The sequence below is a fragment of the Myotis daubentonii genome, chromosome 1 (assembly GCF_963259705.1).
Source record: "Myotis daubentonii chromosome 1, mMyoDau2.1, whole genome shotgun sequence".
In the NCBI taxonomy this organism is placed as follows: Eukaryota; Metazoa; Chordata; class Mammalia; order Chiroptera; family Vespertilionidae; genus Myotis; species Myotis daubentonii.
Window position 1 is genome coordinate 87,078,506 of NC_081840.1, and position 16,690 is coordinate 87,095,195.

The 16,690-nt window shown below is 37.5% G+C and overlaps 1 protein-coding gene across 2 annotated transcripts in view; it reads left to right on the plus strand.

The window, feature by feature from the left end:
* The window catches only part of AKAP6 (A-kinase anchoring protein 6), a 502,115-nt gene that overhangs the window by 379,335 nt on the left and 106,090 nt on the right, over positions 1-16,690 (plus strand). For both annotated transcript variants that reach the window (XM_059710250.1, XM_059710259.1), the window contains exon 9: positions 1,257-1,377. In XM_059710250.1, the coding sequence (XP_059566233.1) occupies positions 1,257-1,377 (121 nt within the window). The remainder of the gene's footprint in view (positions 1-1,256; positions 1,378-16,690) is intronic.

Below are 16,690 nucleotides of genomic sequence, written 5' to 3' on the forward strand. Positions count from 1 at the left end.
GTGTGGGACCAGTCTATTCCACGCCTCTGCCCCTCATCCCAGTTTCAATGTGGCTTCTTCTTTATATCCTTAGTTGTAGGACTTCTGTTCAGGAGGATTTCAGGCAGTTCTGAATGATGGTTGTCCTGTAGTTTAGTTGTAATTTTGATGTGGCTATGGGAGGACGTGAGTACCACATTTACCTACACCACCATCTTGACCAGAAGCCCAGATAAGGTTTTGTTCAGTTACAGTTTGACAAGACTCTAGGATTTCTTTCAGGGGGATGATTTTTTTTGGGAAAGACAAAGTGATAGTTTTTCATCTGCACTTTCATTTTCTGATCACAGTGTTTTAGAAGAATCTGGGCTTTACTTATTCACCGGGCTTTCAATAGAGAATCACATTAATCCTTTTAAGCTCCTTATTCTAATGATTTATTTTGTTGAAAACCATAGTGATCCTCCTTTGAATTTTAATGATTGCTGCCTATTCAAAGATTCATTGTTTTGACTTCCTGTCCTTACCTTTGTTTCCTACATGTCTGTGGGGAACACCTGTCTAATACTGGATCTGCCCCTGGTTCTCACTGGCTTACCAGAGTCACTCAAGCCTAACTCTGAGTGTTAAGCTGAAATGCTGGCTACTCATCCATGACACTAAATGTAGGATATATGTTTGCAGAGATGGACAGATAGACAGCAGAGGGACAGATAAATGATTGAGCCACTTCCCAGTGAACATTATGTTTTGGATATGATAGTGAATTATGATTATTATAGAGAAATTCATTAAATTAGTGTTCTTAATCATAAATCTATTGGGATGTAGTATCCATGGAAAATCTAGTAGATGAGAAAGGGGTTTGAATTTTGAGGGTACTGCTCTTAACCAAAATTCTGGACCATGTAACCTTCAAATGGCACTGGCCCAACATTCCTGAGTCTGTTAAATATGCTGGTGCTCTTTTTCAAGGTAGTAGTCATTTCGTTCAAGTGCTGAAAATCTTCAGGAAGGGTGAGCAAATGGAAATCGCCATGATAATATGTCTCAGGTATGAACATCGAAATTACATGTTTCAAAATCTAAGAAGTGGCTATGTCACAAGCTTGAGTTCCTCTTTTACCCACTGTGTAACCACAGAGAGAATTCTTTCCTGCTCTTTTTATAGGTATCACCCAGGAACATCATGGATTTTCAAGAGTATATTATTCTAATACAAGATTTTAACAATTACTCTGTATTTATGCATAATACATGTTGTGTCTTATCTTCAGGCTCCTGGACTTTGATTCAGAATATCAGGAGCTCTGGGATTGGCTGATTGACATGGAGTCCCTCGTGATGGACAGCCACGACCTGATGATGTCAGAGGAGCAGCAGCAGCACCTTTACAAGGTTAGCGCTCTCTTCTTGCTTTTACCTTGCTGGGGAAGATCTGATTAGCCTGACAAGTCTCTCTCTCTTAGGATATCTTTGCGTTCATTGTATGTATCATGGTGTCTATTAGAATTCTCTTCCCTGTCCCCAAACTCATTTCCATCCCTTGTGTGCTGACAGGCTGCACCGACATCATAATTGCAGGAAAGTTCCCTTTATCACATTCTATTTGGTGAAATTCTATAGAAGGACAAAGATTTATCTTCAGGATGAATAACAATAAATGAAACTGCATTAATAAATAGACTGAAACAAAATGAAGGGTAAATGGACTGCTCACATTTAACAAAATGTGTTTTGATTGGAGCACTCAGGTAGATTCTATCCACCCCTCAGATCTTCCCAGAGGGAAAAAAAAAATGTGCCTTTAGTTTGGCTTGCTGCTTTCAGGGTGCAGGGCATGTCCAATTTAATGTTTGTTAGTGATACATAGAGCAGACATTGTCATATTAAGTCAATACATTTGCGTGTGATTTAAGAAAACTGGCTTGGAACTCACATATTGATTGCGGCAATCCATCTAATAACTATCTATATTGTTTTCCATGTCTGCTAATTCACCCTTAGCCTAGTGTGTTTTACCAATTTCACTTAAATGGTCTTTGTCGTTCTTACAAAACAACCCTGTGATTTTGACTGAAGAAATGGTTGCAAGATTCACGGTGTCTGAAAAGCTGTTGGGGAGGTAGAGGGACTTTCCACGGAAATATCAGACTGTAGTAAATCTTCCTCATTTAGGCAATTTTTATTGGAGTAATTCTGACAGTTGTCATCCTTGAATTGCTTTGAGCATATGGCATATTTCAAAGAGCAGATTGTGAATCATAAAAAATAAAATTAATAACTAACCACAGAATCAGCAACAGTATAATGACAAGAAACAACTACCCTCTAGCTTTTTAAAATTTCTTATAGAATAAGAAGTACATTCAAGGTCAAATAAAAGTTGTCTTCTTTCTTCTTCAGTCTTTATCATTTGAAATTACCTTTATTTAATATATTATTTTAACTTTTCCCTCTTCTAAAGATAAATATTTATTTGTATTTTTTGAGGGTCTGGCCCACTTTAATTAACGTCCCCTGGGAATCATTTTGGTTAAGAGAAGATATAGCTTCTCAGGGACTGAGCAAATGATGATATTTTACTCCCTGAAGAATTCTGTCCAACATTAATAGAGTTTGTAGACTATCAGCTATTTCCTGTATGGATAGCTGTCCACATTAACAACAAAACTACCCAATATATCTTCTGGCATAACATATTATTAAGTTAACAATCTTGACCTAGTAGCCAAAGCTAGATGATTTTATATTTTATGTCAAGATCAAGAATTACATATGAAAAATGCCTATAAACCTATGTTAATTTGTGATGCAAAAAGATTTGTTTTATTCCTAAGGCTTAAGATTAAAAATCGAGTCAAACAGGAAAAGATAATATAAAAGTTACCTAACCGTAAGCTGTTATCTCATATTTTATTATACTCATGCTGCCAAATAACATTTTCTTTCTTCCTGATGCATTTTGTATTTTGCACATAAACCACTATTTATTTCAGAAACAGTGCTATTCTTTGTCAAAATCACATCCATATAATTTACATCACAATTAATAGGAAATCACTGAACAAAAAGTGCAGTCTTCTTTTTCTTGTGGTTTCCTTCTAAGTGTTCTGCCTGAGAATTCTCATTTTGGCATATTGAAGGCCATTGTTCCACCCACTCAGTATTTCTGGGTTGTAGTATTTTTCCAAACGTTTTCCTACTGGGGTTCTTTATTTGTGACTTAAGTCTTGTCATAAATTTTTTTTTTTTTTTTGCATTTTAGGTGTTCAATGTATCTAAGTTTATGAGGCTAGCACTAACTTTGCATTTGGCTTATAAGCAATATTAAAGGTTGAATTGGAAACCAAGGGCAAATGATACAGGTTTGTGGAGTTTCTCTGTATAGATCCCAAAGGTTTGGAAACTTGCAAAGCAATCCTGAGGATATTGACTAAGGACTAATTTAGAACTTGGGGTGGCTTCTGCATTAGAAAAACTGATGAAGGAGAATTAATTTCAGGTCTTTGCCAAGAATTCCCATTTCAATGTCCCATCCCTCTGTTCTGTCTGCTTTTTCGGGAATCAACTGAACTGAAGCCTCAGGGGAGGGAGATGGAGCCTGTTGCTCAGAGAGACTCCTGAAAGCGCAAGGCTTTCAATTGGTCCCCAGGGCTTTCGAGGCTTTCAGTACTGTTGAGACTACCATAGTCATTTTAATCTTTGGATTTGTTGGCCCTGAAAGATGCCAATCTTTTGTTATTATTTCTCATCAAGGGAACCACTGGCATTTGGGACAAAACAAGTTTTTGTTAGTTTGTGGGATTATCTCTTTTGCTATTAGACATTTACTCTATTTCCCCATCATTGTGGCAACTCAACAGGCCACCCAACCCATTTCACAGCGTTTCCCATCCATCTCAAACCTATCTACATCATCTTCATTTCTTAAAACAATGGTGTAACACCAAGAACAATGCCTTGCACTTGTATTCTCTATGTTGTTAAGTAAAGCACCTTATACAGTTATTGAGCTAACGGTATTGAGTTAATAAATTAAGGTTGGGAATGAAGTTTATGACTCCTGATATTATATTATGGCAAAGAATGAGGGTGAAACTTTTAAGGGAGACCTTCAGCTGAGTGTTGGTAGAATCCAGAAACTAAGATTAGGCAGAATCATTATTTCTTTTATCATAGAATTTGAAACTTTGTTTTCCTCTCTCTAAGGGGCTTTCTATATTTCATCACTCAGCTCCTTACCTGGCAAAGATAGTCATGCCCAAACACAATTTATGCATTGTACCATCCAGGTTGATCCCCAAAGTCCACATTTAGAAATGTTGGGTTTGAGAAAATATCATAAGATGGTGCTCAGTGAAAGTGAAGATTTTTAGGCACTACCTTCTTAACTTTAGGTACTAACTTTCTGGCTTGACCTACTTGTTTTATATTCTGGTCTCTGCTGGAAAGCCATCTGACCTTAACTCCTAGACATGAAACTGCAAATAAATACCCTGACTATTCATTCAGCAGACCTCCTGAGTGGGGCACCTGCAATGACATCTTGGTTACCCCAAACAAGCAAACTATCCAAGGAATTCTTGCAGGAAAAGAATTAGGTGTAACCAGCAAAGATCACAGTCATATAACCTGACATAATTTAGAACCTTAATATCACAATGGGCTCTAAAGTGGATTTTTTGTTTAAACCATTTTTGTTAGTTTCAGATTGTGAGAAATTTAAGACCCTTTTCTTTCTAATTAATTTTAAACTGCAGGGTCCTAAGAGCAACCTGGTTCTTATTAAAAATTAGTCACTCTTAAATACACTTTCCTTTTCAGAGATAGTGAGCCATACTCCCAGTATCTTTCCTTCCCCTTTTCTATCTTGTCCAACCTCTGAATTGGGACCTTCTGGGCCTATTTTTAATAAACATTGGCAGTATCGTCAGCCTGGGAAACACAAGTGTAGTTTTTTTCTCCTTTTTTTTCCTTCCTTGATATGAAAATCATCTCCAAGGAGAATTTGCTCCCGCTCCCTCGCTTTCCTTCTCTTCATTCCTCCTACCTTTTTAAGTAGGACAATTTAATTTGTCAAAAGTAACCACCGTGATTTTGAAAGTTCAGCTCCTATTTGTACTAGAGTTACGAAGCCAGAATTCATAATCACAGGGAGCTGTCACTCTACTGGTCTTTATGTGCATTAACTATTAATGGAGCAATATTTAAAACCCACTTGCAAAAGAAAAGCTCCGTGTGGGTTTTTTTTTTTCATTTCTACAGATCAAAGGTGGCATTATTCTTGGGCTCAGGGAAGCTCAAGACACTTCCTCCCCGTCCTGTACATGTCATAGGCAGAGGGGCCTGGAAGCATTTCCTTAGGCTGCTGCTGCCACGCTGCCCTCCTGGCCGACACGCAGACTCTGGCGTGCTGGGAAGGCTGCCCTGTCAGGGCTCCTCACCTGCCACAAAGCACTGCCCGTCTCTGTCACCTACCAGCATAGAGGACAATGCCCCTAGCCATCTGGGTGGGTGTGGGGTTCCAGAGTCCAAGAATTAATTTCAAGGGCCAAATTTAGAAGTTGCAGTCTGCTGGTTATTGTTCTAAATGAACAAGAGCTGTTTTCAGACAGTATGAAGCTCACTGACATAGCATATTTATGGATTTGTTTCTTGAGTGAATGGTTTAGCTCTTCCTCATGAATGAAATATAGGATTATAGGATTTTTAAGGGGTTAAAAAGGGCACTTTAGCTTAAAAATAATTTAAAATTAGTAGCCACCTTAACTAATAATACCTGTATACTTTCAAGGAACTTATACTGAGGATTTTATATTTAATTTTGAGAGTTAGTTATTCATATAATTCTGTTTTCATGGGGAAAATGCACATATCCTTTATCTTTCTCCATTGATATCAGTATTATACAAATATTTCTTGTGTATAAAAGGAAAAGAACTACTCATTTCGCATAATACAGTGCTCTCTATAGATTACTTACATATTTACACTGCTGTGAATTTGAGGTTGTTTATGAGAATTCACAGGAAAATAATACAAATACTTTAAAGTGTAAATATAAATTAAAACTGGGGAAAATACACAGAGGTTAGAGTCTGTTTCTGTGAGAAGAGTTAATATGTAGGCACATACACTGTACGGCTCTACATAGATACTAAAGAGAACCTCAGCATTGTATTCTGGCTTTTCCAGTAGTGAAAACAAAGAGGGAAATGTGCTTAATTGCAAAATTTTCATTTTCCACAAGGAAAAGTCACACGCCTCTGAAGAAATTGAGTTGATTTTGATACTTAGATACAAAACCATTTTCTTTTAGGATTTTTTAATAAGGGGTTAGGATGGTATGGTAGAGAAATGTCTAACCACAGTATTTCTTTCTTTTTTTTATTTTGAGAAAGAGCTCGCTTTAGTACAAGTAAATTTTAAACATAATGTTTCTAACAAATGAATAATTATTTTTCTCTGACTGTGTTGCCAGGTACGTTTAAAGACTTGGAGCACGGCTCTCACCCAAGGGTGGCTCCTCTTCATGATAGCTTGGCCAGCGGGGATAATAAGAGAGGATCCCAGTATTACATATTGGGAAAGAGGAGGATATTAGGAAAGTGAGAGAGAATTATAAGCATAAGAGAGAAAGGAAGCTGTTGAAATTAGTTAATCCAAAGGTAACCAAACAAAAAAAGGGTAAAGGAGTAAGTGAAAATCATGGATAGGTAGATGAATGAATAGATAAGAAAACACTAAAACACAAACAAATAAAAAGAAAGTAAACAATGAAAGAATTGTTTCAGAAAAAATAAACAAGAGAAAGGCATAAGTTTTAAAGGAGAAAATGGTACTTTGGAGAATTTGGGTGTGTATTTAAAGACAAGCATTATGACTTTTAAAAGAAACATATGCATGGGATAGGATTAGAAATTCTGGGGAATAAGAAATGTAGTGTAAGAGAAGAAAAATGTGATCTAGTCGACTTGTTATTTTATAACCATTGATGCCAAAATAATGTTGTCACAGTTATGAACCAATCATAGAAAACAGATTAATCGTGCTATCCCTATATTTTATAAATTTGCAAATTTCAACCCTCTATAATAGTTCCTTGCATTTTGTTCGGGACAGTTTCTAAGTAGTTTCAGATGTGGCTTGTTACCTTTATGATTGAACTTGCACCCCTAAAAGTGTAAAGCTAGGCTCGCTCATAGTCCAGGTTACAGTAGCTAGGCTTGAAATAGAAGGAAATCCACTAACTTAAAAAAATAATTTCACATGTTGGTATCTAGAGTAGAAGTAGTATACATCAAACAATTAAATTCTGTTAATTAGGCCTTATGTTTCAGTACCAAAATTTCCTACCTTAATTGTTCAGAATGAAACAAAATACTAGCTATGGAACCAGTCAAGGTAAAAATACTACAGATATATCAGGCACAAGAACCTAATGATAATTTTTTACCTCTTTCCCAGTAGATTAATTGTAGAGCCTAATTGTATGTTAGATTAAAACTCCATTAAGATAAGAAGAATATGCTTAAAATCATTGTATTTCAAATAACATTATCTAGTCATTTTTAAAGGATCAGAATGGAAAAACCTAGGCTGTCTCCACTGCTATCTAGAAATAAATTTGTTGTTCCATTTTTATTAAAGTTCAAAAAGTCCTTAGATTAGCCGTCATATTAATCTGAGCTTTGATGAATCAGTGTTTGCTATGAATATTTGAATATATATTTTTTTCTTTTCTTTTTTTTTTTTTTTTGAAAGAGATGGCAAAACTTACCTTGAAAATGTTTAGGGCAAGAAAAAGTATATGGATATGGCTTCTGAACAATATATGAGCCATTGTTCATGCTGGAGCTTATAATTTCTATTTGAATCACTTAAAAAATCGGAGGGGTGAGGGTGTGCTGTAAAGAGAATAGTACACCCAGTAATAGTTGGCTGTGTGTGCAGAGGGGCAAGGAAGGGAAGCCCCGCCAGCAGTTTTTGTCCCTGACGGGCAAGCTACTGTCCGGAAGGTGCGTTGGCTCTTGGGGCAGCCTCTGCTGTATTCTTGCTTCTCCCTCTCCCTGGCAGGCAGCTCTGGCCTAGAGTGGATCAAACAAGCCTGGGGAAAGTTCCCCTCATTTGCATCACTTCTAGACAGCCCTGTCGTACTCTTCGCTGACAGGAAATCACTGTCTTTGTCACCTTTTCTCAGGGCTCTCCTTTTGGCAGCGATGGGCCATGTGACCACATTTCCTCACAACAGGCCGGCTGGACTCAATGACATGTTTTCCTCAGCACTGAACGGGGTAGAAGAGTCAGGGGGAAATGACTACATTCATTTCAGAGTGAAAAGATAATTAACACTTGAAGGACTAATGCTACAACCTATGGAATTATTATTCAAATTGAAGTTAATTTATCAAAAACGTGTGAAAACGATCACCCCCAATGCAACTGTTTAAAAAAATAAAAACCTTGAACAGTAAGAGTTGGGAGAAGGAAGAAGGCAAGAGAGCGGGGCTTTGGATGAGAGGGCCAGAGAAAGGCAGAGGGAAATCGTAGCAAGCATTAACTGTGTTTGAAAAAGCAACTTTAAATAGGCTAAAACTTCAACATTTGGGACGCTGGAGCATGTAAACCGCTTACTTAGATGATATGAATAGGACACTGGCAAACAAAAGCGGCAGTGTGCTCCTAGAAAACTGTGCTTAGAGGAGTTTCCTTGGCAACAGAAATGCAGTTCCAAAAGTAGACAGAACTTTCCTCAGAAAACATACTATTAATAACAACCTTCCGGAACAACTTGGAACAATTTGACGACTTGGCAATAATGATGCCAAGTGTTCTGCAAATTAATCTAACACATAATAGTTATGTTTCCCTTGCCCGTAATTCTGCTGGACCCGACCTAGAACTCACTGCTTTTCAGTGGCACAAATGCGAAAATATTTCTCAATGTTGTCATGGAAAAAGAAAACCAAAAGAAATGCTAGTGGCTAACAGTGAACCAATGATTGCATTCAGCCCTTTGGAATCTACAAAAGAACTTACTTTAACGAGATGAGTTTATTCCAATGAAAGCTGCTACATTTACTATCTTATCCCAAATAAGATGCTTTCACAGACAAAACTTGGTAAAGAGTTAAGAGCCTGAGACTTGCTGAGATGTGAGCACATCTTGAGGCCATTGGTTACATAAATATAACACTTCACCTAATGCGTGCTGGGTGTTATTTTTAAAAGCATCATCATTTCTTGTCAGCCAAGAGAATAAACTAATCTTGGATCTATCTGACCAATGGGGATCATTTGAATTCTCCTGAAGGCTATATGTTTACCGGACAAGGAAGAGCGCTCCCCTCCTGTGACCTTTCTTGAATCCTTGGATCTAAAGGTTAAAAGTAATCAATATCTCATTGGGCTGCTTGGTTTCAGGGTAATAAGTAATAACCATCATGTTAAAATCCAAATGATTACAGATAGCACTGCAATGAGTTGACCTGTTTGGGAGCTTTTATTAATTGCAATCAGGATAATCATTAGAGTTTGCTAATAAAATTTTGGATTAAATTGCAAAAATTTCAACCTTTAACTTTTAAAAAATGACTTTTACTTAATTAGATGTGAATATGCAGTGTTTCCTCCTGTGTTGAGCTAAGAGATTTGGCTTTAACCCCACATTATTGTAAATTTCTTTCTGGCTTTATAAGATAAATTAGAGGAACATTTAAATTCCTTGTAAGAAAGGGTGCTTGGTTCACTACCACCTTTGGCTCCTGAACTGCTCAAACTATGTATGTGTTTCAGGTCAGTGAGTTAATGGAAATGTCCCTCACCTACTTCTTAGCATTTCATAGTTTTAAATTACTTATCTTTAGTGGTTATATTCATATTTGGAATAATCTGGTTTGAAACTAAAAAAAAAAATTATATGATATGTGATTAAACTTTACAGACAACCATGATATAAACTGAGGTTTATTTGTTTTGTCGTTGTTGTTTTAAAGCAGCAAAACTTAAAGGTGAAAACCAAGTATTATCACTGACAAAGAGGTCTTAATGTAAAAAGGATAAATGCTAGGTTTAATGTTCCATGCAATTACATCAGGAAGGCATTGGTTATTATAGCAGTAACCATGAGGAAGTGTATAAGATACATATGCAACTGAATCCAAATATTTTGTCTTTATTAATCATTCCAGTTTTATTAGCACTTCATGCATATATTTCTAAAGCAGAAAGGTAGGGCTAGAAGGGCACCTAGAAAATGTTGTAGTAATTTCAAAAGAAGTCCTGGCGCCTGTTCAGAATAGGCTGTTGAGCCCTGGGGTAGGGGTTGGAGGGTGGAGCTCAACTATGGTGCTTTCACAGATAAACTCTAACCTCCTTCCTTCTTGTCCTTATCTCACTACCATGTGTCTAACTTTGGAGGGAGGTAGATTTGTTTTTGTCCAAGGGACATCATTTTTGAAGTATTAGGAATTCCCCAACTCAACTATCCTTACTGGTAAATGTTCATACTGCCTTAAACCCTATCCTTAGGATTTATTTCTTTGGGGGTAAAAAAAGAATACATACACTATACCAGATGCAGATATTCTATAGGGGGTAGGAGTAAATGCCAATTTTAATATCTAATTTAAATAGAAGGGCACTGGGAAGGGAAGATGGAGTGAATAGAAGAAACAAATCCAGATAAGGAACCAAGAACACATGTTATCTAATGCATTGTTTTATAAAAAGAGAAGTGTGTGCGTGTGTGTGTGTTATGAGATAGAAATAGGATAGAGGGGGGTGGAAATGAACATTGGCCAGATCTGACTATTTGACTCTGTCCATGCCCCATGCACATTATCTTATTTAATGTTCACAATAATCAAGCATTATTTTCCCCATTTCACCAGGCTCTTAGCCGGAAACACTCAGGTGACTAGCCTAAACGACACAGAACTAGCTTCTCAGTCAGGTTAGGCTAGATTTTACTGATATAACCACCCCAAATCTCAAAGGTTTAAAGCTACAAATGTTTACTTATCATACATACGGATTGGCTGTGGGCTCTCTGCTTGGCATGTTCTTTCTCCAGAACTCAGACTACTGGACCAGCCACCCTCTTCAATATGGCAAAAATAAAAGAGACTTCTGGAGGGTCTCCCTCTGGACATTAAACCATCTACCTGAAAGATACACATGCCACTGTCTCTCAAGATCCTTGGCCAGAACTGATCACATGGCGCTACTCTACCCTAGCCAGGATGGGGAAATGCACCGCCACTATATGTCTGAAAGGAAGAAAGCTAGAAATATTTCTTGAGCTCTGCCAGTAACTACCACAAGAAATGAGTAAATAAATCAGGCTTTGAATCCAATCTGTTTGTCTCTCATACCCAGTCATTCTTTTACATGTTGCTGCCTACTCACTGTTACCTCATATCCTTTGCCTACAATAGGCAAAATTCTTGCAAGAACACGATTTCCCTCCTCTACGTGAGCTTTTGATGCTAAGGTAGAAAAAAAGATCCTACTTTTAGACAGTACATCTGCAGAGAAACCATGATGAACTTGGGTTAGCTCTTTAGCTAATCGTCAGGCTATTCTGTAAAAGCTCCCAGACTGTCTTAAGCACTTCAGCACCTTGGGGAAGGTTGCCATCTTGAGCCTCACAGGACCCTCCTATATACTGTCAGATTCAGGGAAGCTACGAGTGAAAATATTTTTGTTTTGGGGGGAGATGCACTAAAGGCAGCATTGCCCTGGGAGAATTCAACCTCATGGACCTGCTATTGCCAAAGGGAGTTTACTGAAGAAAGGTCCCATGGAGAGATGCTCTAGAGCAGTGGTTCTCAACCTTGGCTGCACATTAGAATCACCTGGGAATCTTTTTAAAATCCTGATTTCTGGGCCTCAGCCTCCAGAAATTCTGTTTCTTTGTTATGGGGTGGGGCCACAACATTAGTAACAAAGAAAAAGAATTTCCGGAGGATGAGGCCCAGAAATCAGGATTTTAAAAAGATTCCCAGGTGATTCTAATGTGAAGCCAAGGTTGAGAACCACTGCTCTAGAGGAATATCATTTGCAGAAAAACCACTTTTCAGTCCTCTCAAGCAAATACAGTTCTCAGAATTAAGGGCATCCCCAAGCACATGCTGAATAATGTGGACATTTGTGAAGCTTATATATTCTTAAACTAGGCACCTCTGCTACACCGTGTCCCTAATGAGGCACACTGGGGTAAGCTAAGAGGGAAGTAGTGGTCTTCCTGCTGAACCCTGATTCATTTACATAAGACACACACACACACACACACACACACACACACACACACACACACACTTTTCTAAAGCTAGAGAAGAGCCAACCAGATTCATACCCTTATTACTTTTATGGCTGATTTTAATTTTTCTTTCAAATTTTCTCTGACCAGAGAGCTACAGCCTTTCTCCAGAAGGATATCTATACATCCCGGAAAGTCATCTGCACGTACTATTTCAGCTGCTTTCCTAAGTAGTTGATTCCATATGCTCATAGACATTTGCATAAAGAAAATTGGTGATTTGTGATATTCCCGCTGCCATCTCATTTTAGCCATGAAAACTAGGACGTTTGTGGAAGAGGTACACTTAAACGTAGTCGTGCACACACATTTATATGTTTACACATATACACACATGTATGCAAAGTATTGACTTGTTTAATTTTTTTAAAAATCTATCATCAGGATTGAATTTGAATGAAAGATTCCTTGGACCAGATACACTTGTAGTCCCAAGACATTTAAATCATGCATATATAAATAGCTATGTAAACTCCCTTCTATATGCCAAGTTTCAGTCTGGAGCTCATTTCTATGTTATAAATCTCAGCATATTGGGTTTTGTTGCCTTCATTACAACAGCACTATCCCTTTTGATACTCACAGGTGCCTCTCTGAGAGGGCCCTCCTGGAGAGTAATTTAGCCGTGAGTTCTTTCTTATTAATTAAACGCATACATATTTTAGTGATGAAAGGTTTGGACTTTGTGGACCAAATCTGAGAATGAATGAGTGTGATTTTTGTTAGGCTTCACACTCCAGGAGGGAAGGGTCATATCTGTCTTGTTCATTATATATCCCCAGTGCCAAGCACAGTACCTGCCACAGGATAGAAACTCAGTATATGTTGAGAAACATTTTTTCCAATAAGGCTTATTCAATGATCTATTAATTAAATCTTATTAATCAGGACTGTGCTATCAATTCATTACTTTTTCAAGAAAACAGTCCTATTTTCATGCTGTGGTTATTGAGTCAATAATCACCAAAATTTACAACTAGTCTCAAACCATGGTATTCACTGATATATTCTTGACTTTGTAGACAATTCCAATATAATTATTTATACATCCGAGGATAACGTGTGCCATTCAAGTGTGATACCTAAAAACAGAAAATAGCTGTAGGTAAATACCAACAATCATTAGGAAGGGTAAGGATATCAGCATAATTTGTTCTTGTATCATAGTTAACAGGACAGTTTATTGACACATTTGTTGTAGGGAATTAGGTTTGAGTTCAGATAAACATGTACATCTAAAAATGCAATAACGAAGGGGGGGACTCTAAAAGACTGACTAATTTTTCCAAAGCTATAGCTATAGTTCAGAATATAAAAATGTAAATATTAAATTTCATGTCTATAATATCGAGGGAAGGTTAAAATTTTGAAGCTTTCTCCCACTTTCATTAAACAACATTTTACTCTTTATAACTTAAAAAATAATGCTCATATGTGATTATTTAAACTTAGAGATTAATAGTAATTGTTAATGATTTTAAGCAATTAAGAAAAGGTTAAAAGATGTACCATTTAAAATTAGAATTTGATAAAGATTTGTGATGAACTCACTTCTTGCCCCAATTTGATATCCTTTGGGTTTATGCCTTCCCATTGAACTTTATCCTTCCTCCTCAGCATTCCTTCATTGGGCATGCTGAGATTTGAAAATATGCATAAAGAACTATCCTCTCTGGATAATTTTTTCTCTTCTTTTCCTCACTCTCTTCTGCCTGGTGATGCTAAAGCCTGATTCTGTGAATCAGTGATTTTCTTATAAGCCACGAACAAAAATCCTCATGTTTCTTAAAACTTAAGTATAAATGAATCTCTAGAGTTGAGCTCATGGAATTCTTTTTCTGCACCATGCGAGTATAGCAAAAGAACTCAAATTTGGCTAGAATTTTGTAATCCATGTTTTGATGATAGTTTAAGAGGCTCTGCCCGTCCAAATTTGGGTTAGAAAAAGAAATAAAGTATGAAAACACTGCCCGAAGTCTTTTTATTTGCAAAAATTTCCAGGGATACCATGAGTATTGCCAGAAATCTCACGTGACAGCCAGTTCTTGTGGCATTTTTTAGCTCACCAATTTCAGGAAATAGTTCCAGGAAGCTGATTGGAGCTCAAAGATTTTTTAAAAAATTAACTTAAATGAATAATTGTGTTCCCTACCCATTGTCCAGACTACTGCTCAGACCCATGCCCCACTGGGGTGGACAATCTTTCCAGGGCCGGTAATATTTAGCACTCAATAAATAATTTGTGAATTGAATTACTTGTTTAATGAGTGTTTTCTCTTGAATCATAAAAGTAAGTCTCTTAGAGATTTTGTACAGTTATTTATTTCCACGGGAAGTGAGAATTTTACCTGGAGTTTCCGGACTGCAGGTCACCTAGAAAGAAACTTTATTTCATTTACTCTCTTTCAAGGCTTGTTTTTTGTACTTTCTGGAGAGGAGAGACTTTGTTTTCCATTGAAGAACTTTCCAGAGGGTATTCACAACCACCCATTAAAACGTTTAGCAACTCCCACTGCCCTGCAAGTCTTCTTATATGTGGTGTAAATCCCTTCTGTTGTTAGATTTAACTGCCAGATCCACCAAAACCCATGCTCTATAATAATTAGACCTCTTCTGTTTTCTATATAGTCTTATTTCTCAAGCTTTTGCAGTTTTCTTTTCAAGTTAAAAATCTTTTTAAAATCCTTTATTTCAGTTTTGTCTACACTCCATCTAACTGAAACCACGTCCATCTTCTTTTGTAGGAGAAAATATGCTAATATTGAAAGACTGCTGGTAAATCTATATAGTTGAAGGGCTTTCACAAGCACATGGATTTCCCCATCAGGTTTTTCAACTCTCTTTTATTAAAAGTTAATAACATAGTTCATGGATGGTTTAGTAGAGGAATGTGGCCTGTCTAAAATGGTATGACTTACACTGTATACCTAGGGAAAACAAAGTTTAAAAAGAAAAAGGAAATGACATAAAAATGGACCAAAAAATCTTCTTCCCATTTAGGCGCTGAACTGCTTTTTCTCCCTTTGGATGCATAATATATTATTTATGTAAGAATGAGCAGTATGCTTTTGGCTCACATTCCACTTGGAACATATACAGTATGACAGCTTCCTTGGCTTATTGTTGTATATATGGCTATCTATTTTTAATACATTGCTTTTGTCCTTTTTCATGCTTGCTTCCATCTGTTGTTATGAAAACTGACATAAAGTTTTTAAACACAAAAGAAGTGATGGAGAAAGTGATGGTAAGGGACACTATTTCAGAGGAATGTGAGGTGGAGAAACAGGAGCAAAGTCTCTGTGGAAGGAAACCAAAAGCAGCTTCTGCAGGCAAAGGGTCTACAGTCACAGAGGGAAAACCCCTACGGCTGCATAAAGCATTTCTACGTTAGAAGGAGTTTAGCACATTGTCCACCAAATATTTAAACTTTTTAAGCTGGAGTTTTCACCAAAAGTTGGTGGAATTCAGTGAGGTGCTGTATGTAAGGGGTTCAGTCCCGTGTTTGGCAAAGACTATGAGCTAAATATGTTATACAGAACCAGAGGTTGACAAATGATAGCCTGTTGTTTTTTTTAAATAAAGTTTTATTGGAACACAGCCAGCAGCATTCATTTGTGTATTGACTATGGTTGTTTTATACTATAACTAGAGACTTGGTGCACAAAAATTCGTGCACTGGAGGAGGTGTCCCTCAGCTCAACCTGTGCCCTTTTACAGTCCGGGAGCCCTAGGTGGATGTCGGACTGACGGCTTAGGCCCGCTCCCTAGTGGGCCTAAGCCGTCAGTCGGACATCCTTAGCACTGCCACGGAGGTGGGAGAGGCTCCCGCCACCTCTGCGCTCGCCAGCCGTGAATCCGGCTTCTGGCTGAGTGGCACTCCCATTTGGGAGTGCACCGACCATCAGGGGGAAGTTCCTCCATTGAGCATCTGCCCCCTGGTGGTCAGTGCATGTCAGAGTGACCAGTCGTTCTGCCATTTGGTTGATTTGCATACTAGCCTTTTATTATATAGGATAGCAGAGGTTAGTGCTTTCAACAGTGGCCATATGAGCTACATGCCTAAACTATTTACTAGCTGGTTCTTCGAGAAAATGTTTGCTAGTCCCTGGTATTAATAATTACTATTATGGCAACACTTTAGGAATATGTATTATTCTACAGAATTGAGTGATTTTCCAATTCAGTTTTATGTCTGTTGTATTATCATAATACCCGTTGACTATCATTCTTTTTCCCAAGGCTCTCCGGGTTTTTTGTTGTTGTTTTGTTTGTTTGTTTGTTTGTTTGTTTGTTTGTTGTAATAACCCAAAGTCGGCCTGCTTGCTTACTTTCCAGGGCAGCATAAATGCTTAATAGGTTCATCTCACCACCAGGTGGCCTCCT